This window comes from Ovis aries, chromosome 6 (assembly GCF_016772045.2).
Source record: "Ovis aries strain OAR_USU_Benz2616 breed Rambouillet chromosome 6, ARS-UI_Ramb_v3.0, whole genome shotgun sequence".
NCBI lineage: Eukaryota > Metazoa > Chordata > Mammalia > Artiodactyla > Bovidae > Ovis > Ovis aries.
In genome coordinates this window covers 81,646,555-81,671,883 of record NC_056059.1, presented here as the reverse complement: position 1 = coordinate 81,671,883, position 25,329 = coordinate 81,646,555, and the positions used below count along the sequence as shown (strand labels likewise).

Here is a 25,329-nt window from a genome sequence, read left to right as displayed (position 1 = left end):
AGAAGACTCGTGAGAGTCCCTTGGACTGCAAGGAGATCCAACCAATCCATTCTGAAGGAAATCAGTCCTAGGTGTTCTTTGGAAGGAATGATGCTAAAGCTGAAACTCCAATACTTTGGCCACCTCATGCGAAGAGTTGACTCATTGGAAGACTCTGATGCTGGAAGGGATTGGGGGCAGGAGGAGAAGGGGACAACAGAGATGAGATGGCTGGATGGCATCACCAACTCGACGGACGTGAGTTTAAGTGAATTCCGGGAGCTGGTGATGGACAGGGAGGCCTGGCATGCTGCGATTCATGGGGTAACAAAGAGTTGGACATGACTGAGCAACTGAACTGAACTGAACTGATAGATGGTTTGTCTAGAATTTTGTTACTAGTCAAATTAGGAATACTTCCTCTTTGTTTCACTTTCTAGAACTATCTTTCCAGTGATTTTTTCCTTACCTCTTCCATCTCTATTCACTAGTAACCTAGCCCAAACACATAAAAGTTAAAAACTAGAAAGTTATGTAAAAGGAAAAAAAAAAAAAAACAACTTTGCTTATTTGCATTTTTTCTTTAAAATTCAGTTTCAACATAGTGAACTGAAATTAAATTTCTCCAGTGAAGTACTCATTCCTTCTCCCAACACGTGAATATAATTAGAAATCAAATTCACTAAAGATAAAAGATACATGTCTTATCTGACAGTACATCGGACATTGTCTCCTTTCTCTGTAAACAAGCATCATGTTAGATGCACTCTAATAAGTCATTTATGAGAAAAACAAGCACACAATTAGCAATACTAAAATAGAGTCTGCAAAATAGTGTATCTTTAAAAAAATATTTTTTTTAAGTTTACATATCTATTTCTGCTCAGGGCGAGTGGTAGATGGGGGGAAAACACATCCACCATCTTTGAGTTATAGAAAATAGCATTCTGTATAACTAGCACTCCTAGGTTATGTGGGATTTTTTTTCTCTAAAATCATCATATTTACATTAATATCAAATCTGTTAGTTTCTGAATCTTTTTCTCATTTCTGATTCTAAGTTTTGTCATCATTAATAATTCATATGTTGTCTTCTCTTTTATTTTATCTACATGTGTGATCCAAGGACCAAGAGACCAGCTATACAATTATCAAATCTAAAGAGACATCTATAACTGCAGAAGGCTTGAAACCAGCTTCGGTGTATGTCTTCCAAATTCGAGCACGCACGGCAGCAGGCTATGGTGTCTTCAGTCGAAGATTTGAGTTTGAAACCATCCCAGTGTGTAAGTCATTTTAATTACTGTCAACTCATGCCTCTCTAATGGTTACCAGAAAAGAGTCAGTGGATCAATACTCTCCCTGGGCATTCTGTCAGTCTCCTGCTTCTCCTCTGTCTCCCAGGCATGACCCCTTCAGGTAGGAAGCATCTGTCATGCTATTATGGTAGGTGAGCGGGTTAACACACGTTGGTCCCCACTCCTCATTGCATTTGGTCTACAGGGAGATGAAACATCAGGGGATGCTTAAGAACTGTTTAAACCTTGCTTTTAAAGACTCTTTCCACTGCTGCCATACTTTATTGAATTATTGCCATTTACTTTTTACTTGTTTTATTGAACTACCTTACTAAGCTTCGTCTTTCTATGAAAATTCCACAGGGAATTTTCTTTAGTATTGAGTTTGGCAAGAAAATGGTGCTTTCAGGAACCAGTCTGATTGTTTAAAAAAATCAAAATCAAAATCTCTGGCAGCACCTCTGAGTGGATGGTCTGGAAATATTTCTGTAAAAACCTTTCTTGTGCTTTTTTCCCCCCATAAAATAGTAAAAATAGCGGAAAGCTTTTTCTTTAAAGTCAAGTAAAATATTTAGATTTACTTGTACTAGAGCACACATTAAAAGCAGACTTAGCAGAAGGCAATAATTTATTATATTTATAGATGAAAGAAAAGACACTACTAAAGTCTTGTTAGGAAGAAAATAACAGAAGCATTGTGAAATGTCAAATATGTGTAAATGTATATGTTTGAACATATGTAATACACATATATATATATTTAAAGTCAAGTTATGTAAGAATTAGTGATTGTAAAATCAAGAATATAAGACGCATATTTCCTTCCTCTGAATACCAATGTAATGAGAGCATAGTTATCAGATTTACTTTGAAATGATTTTTTTTTTCATTTCATCTGTAATTTAATTCCCTATTGCCATGTAGCATATTGACACTTTGGAGAGGAGGGAGTACCCGTAATTCTTTCTATCACATCTAGAGAGAAGCTTTTTCTCCAACCACAAGAAAATAAGGAGTAGGAAAAAAAAAAGATTCTATAAGAAACAGAAAGTAGACTCTTTCAAATGTTAAGGGTATTGAAGATGCCATGTAAAGTAGCACCATACTCAGAGTGTAAGTTGCAGCCTAGTACAATTCAGCAGTGGAAAAACTAGAAGGAAGGAAGCAACACAACACATGAAGCCACAGAGGGAAATAATATGGTCACAAAGCATGAAATGAAAGACCTGTTGTCAGAAAGGGAAATGATGATTAGGAGAATCATTAAATTTAAATTTTTGTAAATCTATATATTACAAATCTTAAGAAAATGAAGATATACTTCTGCTTAAAGCATGTTTAACTGAATTATCTAGAAGATAATTTTTATTACTTTAACAGTAACTTTCTAAATATTGCTTCACTTGATTTTATATAGATTAGGGTCCCATGATGGAAAAAAGATAAATTACTTTATTTCCATTCAAGGACAGTCCCTTGTCTGAAGTTTAACTGACATATTGAAATTTAAACATGTGATACTGTTTAGAAAAGTTTTAAAATATGTTTGACATGAATAGATGTAATTAGAAAATTTCCATAATATTGGCAATTAATTAATTATTTACTCTTGTACCTTGAACACTGATCTGGATTTATGAGGAAACATGTGTTACATACTCTCAGTTCAGTTCAGTTTAGCCACTCAGTCGTGTCCAACTCTTTGCGATCCCCTGAATCAGAGACCGCCAGGCCTCCCTGTCCATCACCAACTCCCGGAGTTTACCCAAACTCATGTCCATCGAGTCAGTGACTCTGACCACCCTCAAAGGCCTTGTTTCTATTTATGCTTATGTGGTTTACCAACTCTGGGAACAAAGCCGTAGGGTACATTGTGTTTCACAGTATGCTCTAGTGCTCAGACAACTCTAAAAATGAAAACCGTCACTTTAAAAAATTACAAAATTATATTTAGTTTTAAGAGATTGGCATGTTCAGCAATTAGTTTTTCTTTAGACTATTTGTTAAACTCCTCCTTTTTTTTTTGTATATTAGTTTCCAGGATGCCAATACCCATCAATCTGATCATTGAGACAAACAATATGAGGTCATTTTCCATACAGTTTTACAGAGTCTCACCTGAAATTGTCTTCTTTTAAATTTTTCCTACATAATCTCTGGAGGGAAAGAAATGTCACACTAATGTTTTTATTACAAAATCAAATTTTAGTGTTTTTATTACTAGATAATGAAACTCTTTTAGGGATGTATTCTGTACTCCCTCTTAACTTCAGTGTGGAATTTTTTTTTTACTTGAGTACTTGTACGTGTATATGCAAGCATTTTAAGAATGATTTTTTCTTTGTATCAAGTATCTGTTATATACCAATCCCCTTTGGCCTTCATGTAGAAAGCTGTATACAATTCAGCAAGAATTTGTTGAGCCTCTACTATATGTTGGCTTTGCTAGACTCTAGAGAAATTAACATGAGTAATACATGAAACTTCTCTGGAGGGGATAAAAGTACACTCTAATTCTGAAAATTAGAATGTTTGTGTCAAGAACCACTTTAGAGTAGTGTGAGTGTGTTCAATCACTCATTCATGTCTGACTCTTTGCAACACCATGGACTGTAGCCCACCAGGCTCCTCTGTCCATGGAATTTTCCAGGCAAGAATACTGGAGCAGGCTGCCATTTACTACTCCGGGGGATCTTCCCAACCCAGGGATCAAACCTGCATCTCTTTGCTCATTGGCAGGCCATTCTTTATGACTAGTGTCACCTGGGAGGCCTGCCATATAATAGTTTTGTTCATTATTTTTAAAATTGTTATTAACTCCCTACACATCAAAAGATATAGTTAATATAAAACTTCATTTCAACTTCTATAGCATTTGTGTTATATGCCATTCATTTGACAACTATTTGTGTACTATTTTGTGAAAACACTTCAGTTGTTTTGCTGAGGAATTTTTTACTTGATATTATAATTTAATTCTTCACATACTAATGTATTATTTCAAAAACAGTCTTCAAATACAACATTGCAGGATATATGGTATCTTCCCTGGTGTCTCAAACAGTTAAGAATCTGCCTGCAGTATAGGAGACCTGGATTCAATTTCTGAATCAGGAAGATCCCCTGGAGAAGGGAATGGCAACTCATTCCAGTATTCTTGCCTGGAGAATTTCATAGACAGAGGAGGCTGGTAGGCTACAGTCCAGGGGTAGCAAAGTGTCAGACACAACTGAGTGACTTCCCCACATCAGTTCAGTTCAGTCGCTCAGTCATGTCTGACTCCTTGTGACCCCATAAATCACAGTATGCCAGGCCTCCCTGTCCATCACCAACTCACAGAGTTGCAATCCAGCCATCTCATCCTCTGTTCTCCCCTTCTCCTCCTGCCCCCAATCCCTGCCTGCATCAGAGTCTTTTCTAATAAGTCAACTCTTCACATGAGGTGGCCAAAGTATTAGAGTTTCAGCTTCAGCATCAGTCCTTCCAGTGAACAACCAGGACTGATCTCCTTTAGGATGGACTGCTTGGATCTCCTTGCAGTTCAAGGGACTCTTAAGAGTCTTCTCCAACACCACAGTTCAAAAGCATCAATACTTCAGCGATCAGATTTCTTCACAGTCCAACTCTCACATCCATACATGACCACTGAGAAAACCATAGCCTTGACTAGATAGACCTTAGTTGGCAAAGTAATATCTCTGCTTTTCAATATGCTATCTAGGTTGGTCATAACTTTTCTTCCAAGGAGTAAGCATCTTTTAATTTCATGGCTGCAGTCACCATCTGCCGTCATTTTGTAGCCCAAAAAATAAAGTCTGACACTGTTTCCACTGTTTCCCCATCTATTTGCTATGAAATGATGGGACCAGATACCATGATCTTCTTTTCTGAATGTTGAGCTTTAAGCCAAATTTTTCACTCTCCTCTTTCACTTTCGTCAAGAGGCTTTTTAGTTCCTCACACTTTCTGCCATAAGGGTGGTGTCATCTGCATATCTGAGGTTATTGATATTTCTCCTGGCAATCTTGATTCCAGCTTGTGCTTCTTCCACCCCAGCGTTTCTCATGATGTACTCTGCATAGAAGTTAAATAAGCAGGGTGACAATATACAGCCTTGACGTACTCCTTTTCCTATTTGGAGCCAGTCTGTTGTTCCATGTCCAGTTCTAACTGTTGCTTCCTGACCTGCATATAGGTTTCTCAAGAGGAAGGTCAGGTGGTCTGGTATTCCCATCTTTCTCAGAATTTTCCACAGTTTATTGTGATCCACACAGTCAAAGGCTTTGGCATAGTCAATGAAGCAGAAATAGATGTTTTCTGGAACTCTCTTGCTTTTTCCATGATCCAGCGGATGTTGGCAATTTAATCTATGGTTCCTCTGCCTTTTCTAAAACCAGCTTGAACATCTGGAAATTCGTGGTTCGCATATTGCTGAAACCTGGCTTCGATAATTTTGAGCATTACTTTACTAGTGTGTGAGATGAGTGCAATTGTGTGGTAGTTTGAGCATTCTTTGGCATTGCCTTTCCTTGGGATTGGAATGAAAACTGACCTTTCCCATTCCTGTGGCCACTGCTGTTTTCCAAATTTGCTGGCATATTGCAAAGGAGAAAAAGAAAGATATCAGCATCTGAATGCAGAGTTCCAAAGAATAGCAAGGAGAGATAAGAAAACCTTCCTCAGTGATCAATGCAAAGAAATAAAGGAAAACAACAGAATGGGAAAGACCAGAGATCTTTTCAAGAATATTAGAGACACCAAGGGAACATTTCATGCAAAGATGGGCTCAATATAGGACAGAAATGCTATGAACCTAACAGAAGCAGAAGATATTAACAAGAGATGGCAAGAATACACAGAAATGTACAAAAACAAGCTTCATGACCAAGATAATCATGATGGGATGATCACTCACCTAGAGCCAGACATCTTGGAATGTGAAGTCAAGTGGGCCTTAGAAAGCATCACTACGAACAAAGCTAGTGGAGGTGATGGAATTCCAGTTGAGCTATTTCAAATCCTAACTTCCACACATATGTATAGTAAATGTTGGACCTGTTTACAGACTTAGTTTAAATTAGTAATATCAGTAATTTTAAGTATAAGAATTTGTTGCCCCCAAGAGAAATTATCTGTTTAGGCTTGTAGGTAGTGGAGAAGCAGCCTGTAAGTAAATGAAATTTTCCCTCTGAAGGGAGATCTTTAGAGGTCAGTGTCTTGGAAGAGACAGGAAGAATTATAACAGTGGAGTTACATAAAGCAACAGAAGGATATGGAGTTATATTTAACCATGGAATTTAGAATTGATTAGGCTTTTTTATGTATAAAGTTTAACATTTCTAAAATGTGGGAGGTGGGAACAGATTAGTCTACAGAAAATAATGAGGAAGACTCATTATGAGCATGACTTTGTAAGGAAGTTAAAGAGAGCTCTTTAACACTTTGCAAAATTATAATATAACTAGGATATTGGAATTAATGAAGTCTTATATTTCCTTGTACTCCTTTGTATGTGAGTGTGCAGACATGTGTGCATTAAGTTATGTACAATCTGGTCACTTGTAAGGGTTTGTGTAGCTACCATCACAGTCAAGTTATCGAATAGTATTAACCTCACAAGGATCTCTCTTGTTGCCCTATTATAACCACAACCACCATCTTCAGGAACAACTCTTGTCCAATAAGTAATCTCTGGCAACCACCAATTTCTCTAAAAAGAATTTATTTATTTACTTGGCTACACCAGGTCTCAGTTGTGAAACAGGATTTTCGTTGCGTCATGAGAAATCTTTCATTGTAGTGCATGGCTGCTTTAGTTGTGGCACCACAAAGCTTCATTGCCCATCCCAGCATGTGGGGTCTTAGTTCGCCAGCCAGAGATCAAACCCACTACCCCTGCATTGCCAGGCAGATTCTTAACCACTGGACCATCAGAGACATCCCAGAGCCATAAATTTCTAAATATACATTTCTAAAATTTTGACGTTTTAAAAATGTTTTGAAAATGGAATCATACAGTACATTCTCTTTGAGTTTGGAATTTTTTCTCATTCAGTCTAATTCCCCGTAGATTCACCCAGGTTGTGCATATAAAGTCTGTTCCTTTTCATTGTTGAGCAGTATTCCATGATATTCATTGGGAGGACTGATGGTGAATCTGAAACTCCAGTAATTTGGTCATCTGATGGGAAGAACTGACTGCTTGGAAAAGACTCTGTTCCTAGGAAGACAGGAAGAGAAGGGGATTACAGAGGATGAGATGATTGGATGATATCACCGACTTCAATGGACATGAATTTTAGCAAGTTCCAGGAGTTGATGATGGGCAGGGAAGCCTGGCATGCTGCAGTCCATGGGCTCGAAAATAGTCAGAACAACTGAGTGACTGAACTGAACTGATTCCATGATAAATATGTACCATAGTTTCTTTAAACATTCACCTATTGAAAGATATCTGGGCTGATACCAGTTTTTGCTATTAAGTTTTGCTATTAACATAAAAATGCTATGAACATTCATGTATATATTTTTGTCTCAACCTAAACTTTTATTTCCCTGGGATAACTATCTAAGAGTACAGTTACTGGAGTTGTATGGTAATTGCATGTTTATTTTCATAAGAAACTGCCAAACTTTTTTCTAAAGTGGATGTGTCATTTTATATGCCCACCACCAGTGTATGAGTCATCAATTTCTCCACATTATTATCAACATTTTATATTGTCACTATTTTATTTTGTCATTTTTGGACAGGTGGGTAGCAATATCTCATTGTTGATTTAATTGAAATCTGTAACAACCAATGATGGTCCAGATCTTTTCATGTGCTTATTTGTCTGCCATGATGCTTTAAATTTCCCTACTAATTCCTGTGTACTCATTACAAATGAAAAGTTATACCTTTGATCAGCTTATCCTGATCAAGAAAGTTAATAGATATTTATTTATGTGTGAGAAAATCCTAAATTCTCAGCCTGACCTTAGAAAACCCTTGTAATCTGTCTCTAACAAATCTCTAGCCTCAGTGATTAAACTCAGTGATTCATATATATTGCAGTTTATCTAGAGAATATTTATGTAACATGGATTTGCAACCAGAAGTGAGGAAGCAAAATAAGGGAACACAACACAATTTCTCAATAAATGCTATCTTAAAGTTTCCAGAGATGATGCAAGTATAAAATAATTAGCAAAAAGAAACATTATTATTTACTAAAGAACATTAATTTTCATAATTAACATCCTTTTAATAGTAATATGTTTCATTGCTGCAAAATTTGCTTTTAAGCATTCCCAAAACATTCCTCCAATATTTTTCGAGAACTACATTATTAACCAACTAATTCTTAATAAACATATATAAGAAAATAGGCAGTATTAATGACTAAAACCCATTCATGTCTTTAAATACTAAAATTTTAACAGTATGTAAAAGGATAATCATAAATCATTCTGTGCTTACCATTTTTTGACCACTGATAGAGAATGAACAATTACGAAGGCATTGACAGTATCCTATAAATTCTGTGTATTTTCAATTTAGTTGATGTATTTGGGAATACTATTGATGCTGTCAGGGCAAACAAAGGAATAAATAATAAAAGTTTTAATAAATTATCTCAAGTTAATTTGAGATAACTCAATTAATCAGTGCAAATTAAATAATCAATACTTAGAGCCCATCAAGAAACATAAAAAAATACTGCAAGCTTTTAAAAAATAAATGAAAATATATTTTAAAAATTCTTCCTCACAGCTCCTTTGCTAAAGTTTTCGTTATACAAAAAGATATTATTTCAGTGGGCAGTAGATATAAACATGTAAATGTTTGTGATTTGACATTACTTGCAAAGTATTTTCATAAAATGTGCTAATTTAAATATTTTTTTAAAAAATTTTGACATGCTATTAATACTTGTTTTAATGCAAAATACTCTCCCATATTTTAGCACATTAAGTTAGACTTCTTGGAAATTACTAAAACTGAAACATTTCATATATCTCAGCACCCATTTTTTCCCTCAAAATTAGTACTTTCGTTAGTCTGAAATTAAAAATCCTGTTTTTATCTTTATTTCTGATTAATCACACCTATTTCTGCCACTATCTTATCTCTCAGTGTCCCGCACTGACACATTGAGACCAGAAGGACTTGTTAGAGTCAGATTAGGAGGGCTATTGAATGCCATTCTAATTTGAGACTATTTTTCCATAGGCAGTGGGTACCTATTAACATTTTGTTTGGAGAAACATGATCAAAGTGATATTTTTAGATGTTTCATGTGCGTATCTAGAAGTCAAAGGGAGCACTTAAAGGACCCATGAACCATACTCCAGCGAATTTGAATCAAAACACCTATGAACCATACTACAGCAACTTTGATCAAATAGGTGAATAGTTAACGAAAAAAAAAAAGTAATATATGGGGAGAAACATAGAAGAGAAACAAAACATATTTGGTAATTAAGACTAAGTAGGAGTCAAGAAAAATTCAGTTCTACTTAAAGCAGAAAGAGACAAAACTAGTCTAGTTTGTTAGATTTATTTAGGTTTGTTTATTTACATATGCTGTGCTTAATCACTCAGTCCTGTCCAACTCTTTGAGACCCCACGGTCTGCAGCCCACCAGGCTACTCTGTCCATGGGGATTCTCCAGGCAAGAACGCTGGAGTGGGTTTCCATGCCCTTCTCCTGGGGATCTCCTCAACCCAGGGATTATACATAGGTCTCCCACACTGCAGGTGGATTCTTTACCATTTGAGCCACTAGGGAAGCCCGTTTATTTAGATACTATTTTTAAATGCCTTTGAGGGTGGATGTGATTTAAGAGTCAATTTTTATTTTTATTTATTTATTTTCGGATATGCTGTCTTCGTTGCTATGTGCACTTTTCTCTAGTTACAGCAAGTGGAGGCTACCCTGTAGTTGCAGTAAGTGCACTTCTCATTGGGGTGGCTTCTTTTGTTGCAAAGCATGGGCGTGAGGGCACATGAGCTTTAATAGCTGCAGCATGTGGACTCAGTAGTTGCAGCTCCCAGGCTTTAGATCACAGGCTCAATAGTTGCAGCCGACAGGCTCTGTCACTCCGTGGCATGTGGTATCCTTTCAGATCAGGGATTGAACCTGTATCTTCTGCATTGATAGGTGGAGTCTTTACCACTGAGCCCCCCAGGGAAGCCCAAGAATCAATTTTTTAAACATGTTTATTTTTATGTGAAAATAAAATCCAAATAAATGGAAACTTTTTTTTAATAGAATGATCCTTTGACGAGAAATAAGAGTTGGAGATATAAATGTGGGACTCTTCAGCTTATGTTGTTCAGTCACTCTGTCATATCTGACTCAACTTTTAGTTAACTGATACCATGAGCAAAGATATATCTATGAGAGACAGGAAGAAAAAGAGGTAAGATGGAAAGAGACAGAAAGAAAGAAGTGAGAAGGATAAAGAACCAGCATTCATCAAGAATTGTTCACACGTAAAATATGGGAAGAGCATCAGTAGAACTGACGAAGCAGTATTTCACAGCGGGAGAAAGAGAAATCAGCTCATCTCATGTATAGAAACCAAGAGGAGAAGAGTTTTAAAGATGGAGTGTATGGTCAACAAGATCAAATACCTCATTATAGTGTATGGTAGGGTAAAAGGGGGATTACCTGATGATTCAGATGGTAAAGAATATGCCTGCAATGTAGGAGACCTGGGTTTAATCCCTGGGTCAGAAGATCCCCTGGAGAAGGAAATGGCAACCCACTCCAGTGTTCTTGCCTGTAGAATTTCATGGACAGAGGAGTCTGGTGGGCTGCATAGTCCATGGGGTCACAAAGATTCGGACATGACTGAGTGACTAACACTTTGACTTTTACTTTGTGAAGTAAATGGAGAGTTGCTCATTGCATTTCACAGATATCATATTATCAGATATCATATCATGCACAGAACTCAAAGGCAGAAGAAGAAAAGTTTCAGAAAAAATTAATAATGTTGGTTCTTAGAAGATGTTGTTTTTCAGTCACTAATTCATGTCCTGTTCTTTGCGACCCCATGGACTGCAGTTTGCCAGGCTTCCCTGTCCTTCACCATCTCCCAGAACTTGCTCAGACTCCTGTGTGTCGAATCAGTGAGGCTGGTTCTAAATGAGTCAGTCAGAATGTTGAAAAATAGAAGAGAATAAGAATGATGGATAAAACAGGAGATAATATGTATATATTATATCTCCTGTTTAAATAAGGCTGGCAATAGTTGAAACACTATGCTAAGAGTTATCTCTAAGCAAAGAAAAAATAATAGTAATAATGATCTTTGGAAATTATCCCTCTCTGGGGATTAATGAAATGAGACTTTACAAGGTTAAATAATTTGCCTTAATCCATATGTATAGTAAATGCTGGAGCTGTTTTCAGACTCAATTTAAATTAATAATGTCAGTAAATTTAGGTATAAGAATTTGTTGTCCCCAAGAGAAATTATCTCATAGGCTTGTAGATAGCAAAGAAGCAGACTGTAAGGAAATGAAAATTTTCCCCCAGAGGGAGATTTTAAAGATCAGTGCCTTGGAAGAGACAGGAAAAGTTCAAACAGTGGAGGTAGGTAAAGCAAATGAAAGGTATGCTATTATATTTAACCATGGAATTCAGACTTGATCAGTCTTTTTTATCTATAAAATTTAACATTTCTAAAATGTAGGCAGTGGGAATGGATTATTCTACTGAGAAAATGAGGAAGACTCATTATGACCATGACTTTGTAAGGAAATTAAAGAAAGGATCAAAAGCTTTAAAGTCCAAATGAAATAACATTGAGATTATTTAGACCAAGTCTTCATGGTTTTCTCAAGAAACAGTGCCACCTGCCTAAAGCAGATTTAAAGAATTGAGGAATAAAAAAGTAATTTGAATTCAAAGATTAATAAAGCTAATCTTGGGGGAGGCTACTACCTATGCTGGTGGGGTAGCTTTGCCCTACCACATTTCTACTGCTCACTGGTAATAAATTCTTTACCATGCATCTCAGTATCACAGGACAGGAAAAAGCAGGGTAAAGAGACTTTGTATTGCAACTGTTGTTATCCAAGAAAAGGGAGAAGAAGAGTACTATCTAACTATCTAATTATGTCTATATTCCTCTTATTATGGTAATTATATAATTAAAATATAAAATATTTCATCTAAATACATGTATTAAAAAATATCATGTAAATAAACCTAATCTTAATGTAGACTTAAAATTCTAAATGATACTGTTATTTTTGAAAATGTGGTCCCAATAATGGAGGTATAGTTAGTGATGATATTCTCCTTGAAATACTGACTTTTAAAATTATATTGATAATAGTGATATCATATGAGGTCATAGCCTCATCATTTTGGACATTTCAACTGATGTCTCTAAGAAAAAGTTCTATCTAAGATAATGAGGCATTTTTTTCCTGGAGAACAGACACATGCAAACTCTAAAAATATCAAATCTCATATGCTTATTATCTCCTATTTAGGTGTTTGAAATTAAAGACTAAGTTCCAATTTTTTTTTCTTGCAAGCCTAAGATTGCTAAATGAATACTATGTGAACAATGACATTCATTTTTTATGATGACAAAAAAATAATCAGTGACTTGGTTGGTCTTCCAAATTTCCATTTGGAAAATAAATATTTTCTCCTAAAATGTCTTTTCAATTACACATGGTTGAGAAAGAGATATTAGGGGAAAATCTCAGCCAAGTGTGGGTGAATTGCTTAAACTGTGCATTGATTACTGACTATTAAGCAGCTCTTATTTGAATGCATATGATCACTTTAACCACAGGCTCCATTTTCTCTGTCTTCTATCAGCAGTTGCAGCATCCAGCGATCAAAGCCAGATTCCTATAATTGCTGTGTCTGTGACAGTGGGAGTCATTTTGTTGGCAGTGGTTATCGGCTTCCTCCTCAGTGGAAGGTAAGACAGGAAGCTGTGCTTCTGAACTTTTGCAGCTGATCTCTGCCTTACCTTGATCTGACCGTTTGACTGTTAATCACATCCCAAAACAAATCAGGCAAGTGATATATCATTAGATAGCCTCTATGTAGAATATATTTCTTAAGCTTTACCTTGTCTGTATGAGTTCTTTTAAGCACACAATTTCTCTTTTCCAGGTGTATTCTCTTCACACGAATAGTATTAACTTGTTATTATTTATTATGTTGTTAATATAACCATATCTTTTCCTGATATAGTTTATTTTAACCTGAGGTTTATTTTTTCATTTTAAAAGTATTTGTCAATATATCCTCTCAAAGGTTTCAGTTTTAGTGTTTAGGAAGGCCTGTGTCTGTGCTTATTATTTGAGAAGAATAAGACTAATAATTTCAGTTTAGCCAGCGTTCTCTCCTAACAGGGTGATGGATACAAAGTAGACACTCTGACAAACAGCATTTTGAGAAATAACCATCCCATTTTTAAGACTGCATTTAAATTCAGCTTCTGAATGATTTCAACCTGAATATGTCAATCAGAGTATATAGTGAATTTTATTGAATGTTATATCAATATATACATTAATATGTGCATTAAATATCTACATTTTTCACTTTGAACAAAGAGGCAGAGCCCCCCAACAAGAGCTCATGAGGAAGGTGTCTCCTGACATTGATCAAAGCATAATCAATCTTTCTAAAAATATAAATAAAAGCATGAGTGTGTTCTATTCCTGCAACAAACATATTTCCATTTTTAATCCAGGCCATTGTTAGAAGGGATATTCAGTAATGAGACCTGTTCATTTGAAAATGCTCTGATGTTAGACTATTACAGAAAACCTGATAAGTCTTCATGAAAGTATTAAACCTAAAGAAATATTTGAAAATATAATATGATTCAAAAAAGTCAAGAAATCATTCATATTGATTTTGTACTGTTTTACTCATTTACTTTTGACTCTTCGGCACCTATTCAACTGATAAATGTATAGAATTAGGCATTTTCTGCATATTGTATTATGAAAAGATTTATGACTACATCTTTAAATTATAGTCAAGACACTTTATTTTCATAAAATAAATTTCATAAACATTGTTACTTTCTTTGAACATCCTTTTTCTTTCCCCAGAATTCTCTTTCTTCTAGTTATTGTTCATTTAAAAGTGTTCAAAGTTTTCTTACGAAATTGTTGCTTACTTTTACTATTAGAATAGCAGTAATTCACTTTCAGAATTGCTAGCTGGGAAGCAGTCTGGGTTCTATTGAGGACTGCCAGCCCTGCTCACGCCAGAGCCTGGCTGGATTGTGACCCAATGATCTATTTTCTCTGAAGTCACTTATGGAGCATGCTCTACTTTTGTCCTTGCTTTCTGGAAGAGAAGCTAATTCCACTAGTCTTGTCATAAAAACTTTGCTCAGATTTTGATCAAGTAAGGTAATTGAATTGAGTAAATTGTAACTACCAAAACAACTATGATGATATAATCTGTTTTTTCTACCCAAAAGGGTGGTTGACTATCATACATTTGCAGAGCTGGTTTGTGATATCAGTTATTTACTTGTGACTGAGATACTGGTTAGCCTCTTCCTTTCCAGTAAATCCAGAAGCGTTACTCATTTATAGGCACATGGGGATCATAAGAAGATATTATTTGTCTAGTCTACTGAATAAAAATGGAGGAAAGGGGCAAGGTCTAGGGACCAATACGTTTGTGTGTTTGAAGATTTATTAAGGAACAGATAAAATATAAGAAACATTTTACTGTAGACTTACAGTTTATCTATGTAACCTAAGTATTGTTAATTTGAATTTACTGATGACATTCAGCTAGGTATCTTCGCTGACCTATATATGAACCAAACACTGTCCCCCGCCCCCATTTTTTCCTTAATATATATAAAACTGAATTAAAAGCAATTCACTTTGTTACATCTGCAGCATTAGACAAAGTGAGAGAAGTTTCAGTATACCTACTGTTTGGTACCTGAAGAACAGTATAGCTTTAGCGTGCATGCACACATGTACACAAATTCCATATGCATCAGAAACTATCATACAAGAATAACTAAATTTTACTGTCTAGAAATATCTAGTGTATTTCTCAGTTGAATTAAAATGATATCTACCCCTAAGAAGAGAAGCTTAATTTTCAGCATTATTAAACCCAACTTTGATAATTTTGGATCTAGTGTATTGCAGAAATATATTACTTTTTAAAAAATATCAGCAATTATAATTTGGGCACTGTTCATTCATATTAATTCTTTTTAATTACACACACTGTGATGTTGAGACTAGGAATTTGCAGGTTAAAGGAAAACACACTTTACTAAAAATTAATCTGAGATTTATATTTCTTTACCAGCAAATTTTTGGCATGAAACTTTAATTGCTTCATTTTGTTGGATGTGCATTCTTGAATTTCAGGGAGCGTTTGTCTTATGATAGAAATATCTCTTGGTATTTTATTTTACTTTTCATGAACTTAAACAGACTTATTTAGAAGTTAAATGATACGAGTCTAACGGGACTTTTCCTATCCATTCAAGGCAATTTTTGTTGGGACTAAGAAAGTCTTATCTACCTTGTAGTACCTGGAGTATACTGAATTAATAAAATTTAGTCAAATAAAAGAAAAACTAAATGAAGAAATGTGGACAAAACCTAACAAAAATTTGGGGAATTATCTTTAAAGCACTAGCAAATTACTGAAAAAATTCTGTACTAGGAATGATCGAGGACACTGACATTGAATTATACATATTTCCCCTTGTGCTAAAATATGATTGATAAACACACAAAACTGTAATATCATTTAGACTCCAGCCTCACTTTGAACTTATTCTCTTTGATCACCTTTTAATTTCCTGAATATTTTATAAACCAGATATTTGCTCCTGGTTAAAATGTCTTTTAAATTACAAATAATTTTAACTTCTCAGTGGTGATATAGACTTAAATTTGATATATTGCAAATATATTACTGTTATCTGTATGTAATATTCACTGAAGTTTATATCATCATTTGGGCCTGGGAAAATGTATGTCTTGAAGGTACACCAGTCAGTTCAGTTTAGTTGTTCAGTTGTGTCTGACTCTTTGTAACCCTGTAGACTGCAGCCCCACCAGGCTTCCCTGTCCATCACCAACTCCCAGAGCTTACCCAGACTCATGTCCATTGAGTCAGTGATGCCATCCAACAATCTCATTCTCTGTCATCCCCTTCAGGGTCTTTGCCAATGTCAGTTCTTTACATCAGGTGGCCAAAGTATTGAAGTTTCAGAGTTAAATAAAAGAGTTTTAAATCAAAATTATTTTTTTCATGGTATTTTTTTTCTTTTGGAAAAAATGGTGGTATTCATAATTTCATAATTTCAAGAAGTATTTGACATTTTATTAAATGCCTGTCATAATTCTTATGTTAGGAAATACAATGGCTTAATGCTAAAATATGCTGGATCTAGAAACTTTTCTTCAAGCTCCTTTGTAGCCAAATAAGATAATTGTATAGACATTTTGAATGCAGCTATTTAGTTCAGACAAGTGCCAGAGCTCTGCCCACATTTTATATAAAAGCACAATAGCTTCTGAAATCAATCCTTTTTATAGGGTATGAAGTATTCTAAAACCTTCAGAGAAGCATCTTTGCCTAGTGGAAGTAACACAATAATAATATTGATAACAGTAAGTTTAATATTTTCTAGATGAATGACATATGACCTGCTAGTAGGCACTGTTCCAAGGACTTCAAATGTAATATGTCACAACTCTGTATCTCATTATTAGCTCTATCTCTAATTTATACTTCATAAAAGTTATCTCCTTGATGTTTCTTGAAAATTGTAAAAATAGCCAAGCTGTAAGGCTTTTGCACTGGCTCTTGTTACTGTCTAAAACTCTTTTGCCCCAGAAAGAAACAGGACTTTCTCCTTTCTTTGTTTAACCTCATTCTCTCAATTGAGTTTTCTAAAATAATGGCCCATGATTTCTTCCTCTGTGCATCAGATCTTCCTTACCCTGATTTGCCCCATTACAGTGCCCATTGCCATTATAATATATATATATATATATATATATATATATATATTAATATTTGTGTGTATATTTTGTCTTCCCTGGTGGCTCAGTCAGTGAAGAGTCTGCCTGCAATGCAGAAGAAAGTGTGTATATTTGTATCTGTTTGGTTTATTTTCTGTCTCCCATCCTTGAATATAAGCTTCAGAATGACAGAGATTTTTATCTGCAAGTTCTCTCACCTTAGAACAATGTCTAGAATATAAATTATATAGTTAGTTGATAAGGGCCTGGGTCTTGAGCACAGCTCTAACTCTAAGATCCTTACTCTTCACTATTTAACTTTCCTATGACTTATATCTTTCAACTATATGATTTTGGCGAAACTCTGAACTCTTATATGTGAAGCCAGTGGGTTTCTACTGCTAAAGATAATCGTATTAACATTTAAAACTTTTTAAACTGATATAATATGAATAAAATAACCCTTAGAAATTAATCTCTGTGATATCTTGACCCTAAAGTAAATTAAAGAACATACTGGGTTTGCAACTTCCCTGGTGGTGCAGTGGATAAAAATCCACCTACCAATGGCAGGGAAATGGTTTTGATCCCTGGTCTGGAAAGATCCCACATGCTGCAGAGCAGGTAAGCCCGTGCACCACAGCTACTGAGCCCATGCTCTAGACCCTGTGAGCCCCAACTGCTGAAGCCCATGTGCTCCAGAGCCTGACCTCTGCAATAAGAGAAGCCATTGCAATGAGAAGTCTGTGCACTGCAGCAAAGAGAAGCCCCTGCTCACTGCAACTAAAGAAACCCATGCAAAAGTAAAGAAGACACAGTGTAGCCAAAATAAATAATTAACTAGTAAGAAAAGAAGATATTGGGTTATAGTGAATTTTCCCTTCATTATACACTTGAAAATTATACACGGTAAACTATGTCTGTTCTAGAATCATACATATCAAATGTCACCACCCCCATAGCCATTCCTGGTTTTGTGAAAGCTAGTTAATTTCACTTTTGTTTTTACTCAAAACTTAAGTTCATCATTTTATATGTGTCTGCTCTGATAGAAATGTGTTTATGTTGAACACAGATTCTGGTGTTCAGTTAAGTTCAGTTCAGTCACTCAGTCATGTCCAACTCTTTGCAACCCCATGAATCTCAGCACGCCAGGCCTCCTTGTCCATCACCAACTCCCAGAGTTCACTCAGACTCACGTCCATCGAGTCCGTGATGCCATCCAGCCATCTCATCCTCTGTCGTCCCCTTCGCCTCCTGCCCCCAATCTCTCCCAGCATCAGTCTTTTCCAATGAGTCAACTCTTCTCATGAGGTGGCCAAAGTACTGGAGTTTCAGCTTTAGTATCATTCCTTCCAAAGAACACCCAGGACTGATCTCCTTTAGAATGCACTAGTTGGATCTCCTTGCAGTCCAAGGGACTCTCAAGAGTCTTCTCCAACACTACAGTTCAAAAGCATCAATTCTTCGGCACTCAGCTTTTTTTACAGTCTAACTCTCACATCCATACATGACCACTGGAAAAACCATAGCCTTGACTAGACAGACCTTTGTTGGCAAAGTAATGTCTCTGCTTTTGAATATGCTATCTAGGTTGGTCATAACTTTTCTTCCAAGGGGTAAGCATCTTTTAATTTCATGGCTGCAGTCACCATCTGCAGTGATTCTGGAGCCCAAAAAAATAAAGTCTGACAGTTTCCACCGTTTCCCCATCTATTTCCCATGAAGTGATTCTGGTGTTGGTTGTCAGTAAATATCCAATGACTGAACGACTGGCAAAGTGAAGCCAGAGTTTGAGACTCTTGAAAACATGCTTTAAACTAGCTTTTCAGCATTATCACTATATGTGTTTTAGACCTCAGTTCCTTTGGTTGCATATTACAGAAGCCAAATTCAAAGTGGTTATCAAAACGATAATTGTAGATCATATAGATAAAAAGTTCCAGAGATTTTTTAAGAATTGAAAGTACAGACACTTGTAGATCCAAATTGTAAAATATTGCCTGCTATGCAATTGAAGATCCATGATTCAGGAATGCTCTGGCACTATTATGGTATTTAAAGGCACTGATCAAAATGAGCTTATTTAGGTAGAGCCCAAGGGCTCTGATATATACTGAGAGATAGATTGAAGGAGGAATATCTATCCAGAGGAGACAGAGAAGGAGTGGTCCATGAGGAGGCAGGAGACCAGATGATCGTTGGATTCCTAAAGTAGGACTAGTCACCAACTTGAATCCAGCCCCCATGTTAGAGCTCTTGACCTGCATCTTCACAGGTGGCACAGGCTCTGACAGGAACCTGACACACAGCCCCACAGAGTAAATCAATTGATAACACTGAGACCTTAACTAAGAGCAGTATGGGAAGGCATACTGCATGGCAGTACATTTAGAGCTCATGCCTGAATCTGAAGTAGAGTCAATCTCAGACAAAGCACGTGACCAAAGAATGAAGAGAGAGGCTCTCACCCAGTGTCTTTTTTCATATCCCCCACTTCATCTTTCAATATGTAAGCCTCACTCACATGTCAAGACTCACATCAACTGTTTGTTCTCCCATAAAACCTTCCTCAATTCCTTTAGCCAAAGTATTCTCTCCTCTGCTTAAGTCTCAACAATGCACCCGTATTTTTCATGGAATGTAATGCTTTCAACCACAAGTTATAGTAAATATGTTCTCTCTTCTGCACGCCAGTAAGTATTTAGAGGATAAAGACCTGTGTGGCTCTCCCGCATAACCTAATTGAATGAATGACTCATAAATCATGGAATTAAAGATAAATTGGGCATCAATCTCTATTTGAAGTGCTTTGTCTCATTTTCCCCTATTAAGATTCATTAAGTTTGGAAAATTTAAAAAAAAATGTTAGTAACACTGACATAAGCACAATAAAATACCTAAACCATAAGTGTGCTTTCTTCCCAAGTAATGAAACTTTTGGTGTCATCCAGAAAATAAATGCAATGATGTCAAGAAGTATTGCATAGGAATTAAGAAATCTTCACTAGCTTGCATTATTTATTTGACATCTGGACATGCTAATGCCAGTATGGTGACATAACTGGTGATATCAAGCAGTGTTCAGTTTTATAAATGATAATATAACATCAACATGATTGTGCTTCTCTCTCAGTCTCCTTAAGTTATGGTCACCATGCATCTGTTGATATATTTGGCACATTAACAACTAGGATTATGTACTTTCAGAGCTTGATAAGCTTTGATAAAAGTAAGTATTAAACAAAATATTTTAATCAGATATCATTTTATTTTAAAATAATTGCAAATAGACAAATATTTGTAATCACATGCAATCACTGATTTTAGAAAAGAGCTCATTAAAAAAATTCAACATTTTATGAATTAGCAATAGATGTGACATTATAAAACTCTAATAAATCCAAGCATGTGTATTGATTTAATATCTGGGAGTTGTTATCCCTTCTTTCTCATGATTACATGCTTTTTTCTTCAAAGGCTCTGAATCAAAGATAATTAGAGACCAGATCATAATTTATTAATAACAGACAAATGGGGATCAGGGCACAATAGTGCCAGAAAGACTGGGAGCATAGCAACAACTAATTGCCCACTGTGGGAAGTTAATCATCCTAGGAAACTGAACCCAAGAGGGTTACTGGCTCAATTGCTCAAAGTTATTGAATATCCCACCTGCGACTTTTCACAGATCAAGCATGTAAACATCACTGCAACTCTCAGGAAGTTATACTGAGGCAAACGTTTGAAAGGAAAACCTCTCTTCATGGTACTGGAGGCAAGTTAATCTCATTGATTTGCAAAGATGAAAATTATTTTAGCAAGAATCGAGAGGTTCATATTTCAAGTACTATGAAACACAAGACAGGTCAAAAGCCTAACCACAAGAGCCAAATACACTTTTTTTTTTTTTAAATCTCTGTTTGCCTGATGCTCCGTTTCTATGAGAACATGATCCCCATCTGAAAGAGCGAGCATGCTATCATACCAGAAGATGCTGGGCTCTGGAAGAAAACCCTTCTAGGTTTCTGGGAATCTCACCACATCTTTCAGAGTCCATGATAGCACAGGCTTTCATAGCAGCCTGAGAGCCAGCTCTGCAGACAAAATCAATAGCACTGCCCTATGCCAAAGGGTAGACCATCTATTCAACAAAAAATTCAGTTAATTTCCTGAGCCATGTCTAGGAATATACTTATTGCTGAGAAGTGAAGCAAATGAACAATAAAATGTTCCAAATGATTTTAAATGCCAGGATAAAGCTACATTTGTTCAAGACCTGTGCTCTTTTTTAAAACTTGTGTGAACCTGGAAAGTAATAAATGTTTCTAATGGGGTAGCAACTCAGATTCGAACAGCTGAATTCTTATATTATGCTGTGTGGAAGTGTTGAATTCAGATCTGTCCGATGGCCGTGATGGTTATAATGCAACAATACATGCTATATCCCAGTTATCTTTCTTACCAAATTCTTTTAATGATCCCTCACCCCCTGCTTCTTTCTTATTTCTTACTCTACTAACTTCCTAATTTCACAGTAAAATGACAAACTTTTCTGTATCCAATCTTTGGCATACATTTGCTGTCAATAGTCTATAAGCATTTTCCACTTTCTTGGAGTCATCAGTATTGCAGATAACAATGTTAGAATTATGTTTTATTATTATTTTATGTTTAATTATATGCTTGCAATGATTATTTGTGTAAAGACTTATCTTTTGTTCCTGTTCTTGTGGTCTGCTGCTGAGTTGCACATCTCTGTAATGGTCATGAGTTCTCTTGAGACAGGGTCGATTGAAAGGCAAGTCAGATCATTGAGTTTTTTGTTCTTATTTTTGTTTTTGCTTTCTTTACACACCACCTCTTTCATCCTGATTGGCAAAATATCATCAAATTGGCAAACTGAGACATCTATGTGTTGATTAGTGGAAAAAAGCTTCTTTGTTTCTTAGGGGATTTTTTTTGCCATTCTTAGACTAACTACGTAAATCCTATTCCCTTGTATCTCACAAACACCACTTCTCCACCTCCAAGAACTCTCCACTGACGCTGAGAAATCCTAGTGTTGCTTTCACATTCTTACACCTATTTTACATGATTTTCCTGAGGCAAATTTAATAGACATTGATTTGAACTGATTCTATTCATTGATGATGTACACATTTTGCCAACATTAAAAAATCTTATCTGTGGAGTTCAGTTCTGGTCGTATAATTTTGATTGTTTAATACTTTAACTTGTTGAAACTTGGCTCAATGCTTCCCCTGTTTAATGCAAAGATCGCTCTTTTTCAAAGTATAGAGATGTAGAACACAGGAATGTAAAAGATAATCATAACATACAATCACAGAGCAAAGAATTGAACAAATATCTTTAAAATATGTAAGAATATAAATTAAGTGAAATATTTTCTATACTAATATGAATTGAATTTTTGCCTAGATATAATAGAATTTACACCAGTCCTCATTGCTAAAGTTATTTCTGCGATCTCCATATGTGCCAGCAACACTATGCTACATTTTTAAGGATACCAAGTGTTCCAACAGATATTAAATTTGTAGAATTTTTCTGATGTTCTTAATTTGCTGCAAGTAAAATTATCTGGAAAATGCCAATCTGTAGGTCCAGCCTTCCTCAGAAAATTTTAAGATACAATTTAACCACTCAAATGCCTCACTTCTATCTCATCATGCCAAAGATAATATAAAATCTGTTATCAAACTAGCATGAGTTTAATGTTTATGTGATAAGTGATGTTAAACATTGTTTATATACACAGTTTGATGACACAAGTATATGATCAATCAGAATTCTAAATTTCCATGACTTTGTATGTTTTCTAATACATAAGGACCTCTTGATATATTTTGACATTGGTATCTGACTTTCTCTGACTCCTTCTAGTCTAGCTGTTTCAAACGTACTTTACTTATAATGGTCTGCTAGATTCACCTAAATGACTCTTTTAGTCATTTAGACGGAGAAGGCAATGGCAACCCACTCCAGTACTCTTTCCTGAAAAATCCCATGGATGGAGGAGCCTGGTAGGCTTCGGTCCATAGGGTCACTAAGAGTCGGACACGACTGAGCGATTTCACTTTCACTTTTCATTTTCATGCATTGGAGAAGGAAATGGCAACCCACTCCAGTGTTCTTGCCTGGAGAATCCCAGGGACGGGGGAGCCTGGTGGGCTGCCATCTCTGGGGTCGCACAGAGTCGAACACGACTGAAGCGACTTAGCAGTAACAGCAGCAGCAGTCATTTAGAATATAAAGGGACAGGACAAACTGAACCTTTCCTTGAGTCCTAATGATTTATAAAAAATCATTCCAAACCTGTGATAGTGTATACTGTCACTCACTAAGAGGGAAATAGCTACCTTGAAATTGAAGTTGATGTCAGTTTTACCATCCAATATTTTTTTTTACCCAAGTCCTGAGGCTTCTAACTCCTCATCCAAGAAATTGAAGTGGAAGTCCTGTATATCTCAAGTATCTGTCTGAGCCTATGCAGTTTGGCCCATTGCCAGGGTGACTGGGTCCTGCTCGTGTGTCTCCAACTCTTTGAAACTAACCTTACTCTAAGAGTGGAGAAGGAAATGGCAACCCACTCCAGTGTTCTTGCCTGGAGAATCCCATGGATGGAGGAACCTGGTAGGCTACAGTCCATAGTGTCGCAAAGAGTCCAGCACGACTGAGTGACTTCTCTCTCTCTCTCTCAGAGAATTCTTAAATAGCCCAGCTTGGAAGTCTATTAGGGGTCACCTCAGTACATTGGACTGATTCAAAATTGAGAAAAGAGTTCATCAAGGCTGTATATTGTCACCCTGCTTATTTAACTTATATGCAGAGTACATCATGCAAAATGCAGGGCTAGATGAATCACAAGCTGGAATCAAGATTGCCAGGAGAAATATCAACAAACTCAGATATGCACGTGATAACATTCTAAAGCAGAAAGTGCAGAGAAACTAAAGAGCCTCTTGATGAAGGTAAAAGAGGAGACTGAATGAGCTGACTTAAAACTCAACATTCAAAAAACTAAGATCATGGCACCTAGTCCCATCATTTCATAGCAAATAGATAAAGGAAAAATAGAAACAGTGACAGATTTTATTTTGGGGGGCTCCAAAATCACTGCAGACGGTGACTGCAGTCACAAAATTAAGAGACTTTTACTCCTTGGAAAAAAAATATGACAAACCTTGATAGCCCATTAAAAAGCAGACACATCACTTTACCCATAATGGTCCGTATAGTCAAAGCTATGATTTTTCCAGTAGTCATGTATGGATGTGAGAATTGGACCTTAAAGCTGAGCACCTAAGAATTGATTATTTCAAATTATGGTGCTAGAGATGACCCCCGAGAGTCCTTTGGACAGCAAGAAGATCAGCCAGTCAAACCAGTCAATCCTAAAGGAAATCAACCCTGAATATTCTTTGAAAGGACTGATGCTGATGTGTCAGTATTTTGGCCATCTGATGCAAAGAGCCAACTCATTGAAAAAGACCCTGATGCTGGGAAAGATTGAGGCCAGGAGGAGGAAGCAACAGAGGTTGAGGTGGTTGGATGGCATCACCAACTCAATGGACGTGAGTTTCAGCAAACTCTGGGAGATACTGCAGTCCATGGGGTGCAAAGAGTCAACTTAATGACTGAACAATATATGCATATTTGAATTCAGAATGTATAGTTTTATTTCCTTTTTTCTTTGATTAAAATTATAATATTAAAATTTCCTGTGTGGTTGGGACTATTTAAAAAATAAAAAATTATTGCTTCTTTGACATTCTAGTATCTAATTTTTCCCATATATTTTTCTTTTTGTTTTGTTTGTTTTCTTTTGTTGTGTTGGTTTAGGGGAAGGGAGTTGCTGTTTTATCTCTAGTATTCTTAGAACACATTTGTATAATTCAAATTAAGGGACAGTGAATATGCATATTTTAAAGATGTTGATACTTATTGATAAATGGCCCTTCTAAAACATTGTACCAATTATCATTCCCCCCAACAGTGCATGAAATTGCCTGATGGCTCACAAACTAGT

The 25,329-nt window shown here is 36.0% G+C and overlaps 1 protein-coding gene across 8 annotated transcripts in view; it reads left to right on the top strand.

The window, feature by feature from the left end:
* EPHA5 (EPH receptor A5) overlaps window positions 1-25,329 on the top strand; it is a 411,134-nt gene that overhangs the window by 290,239 nt on the left and 95,566 nt on the right. For 4 of the 8 annotated variants that reach the window (XM_060417645.1, XM_042251463.2, XM_042251461.2 and 1 more), the window contains 2 exons: window positions 1,106-1,265; window positions 13,111-13,216. In XM_060417645.1, coding sequence (XP_060273628.1) covers window positions 1,106-1,265; window positions 13,111-13,216 — 266 coding nt within the window. The remainder of the gene's footprint in view (window positions 1-1,105; window positions 1,266-13,110; window positions 13,217-25,329) is intronic. The other 4 variants (XM_042251462.2, XM_042251460.2, XM_060417646.1 and 1 more) reach the window with 1 other exon arrangement.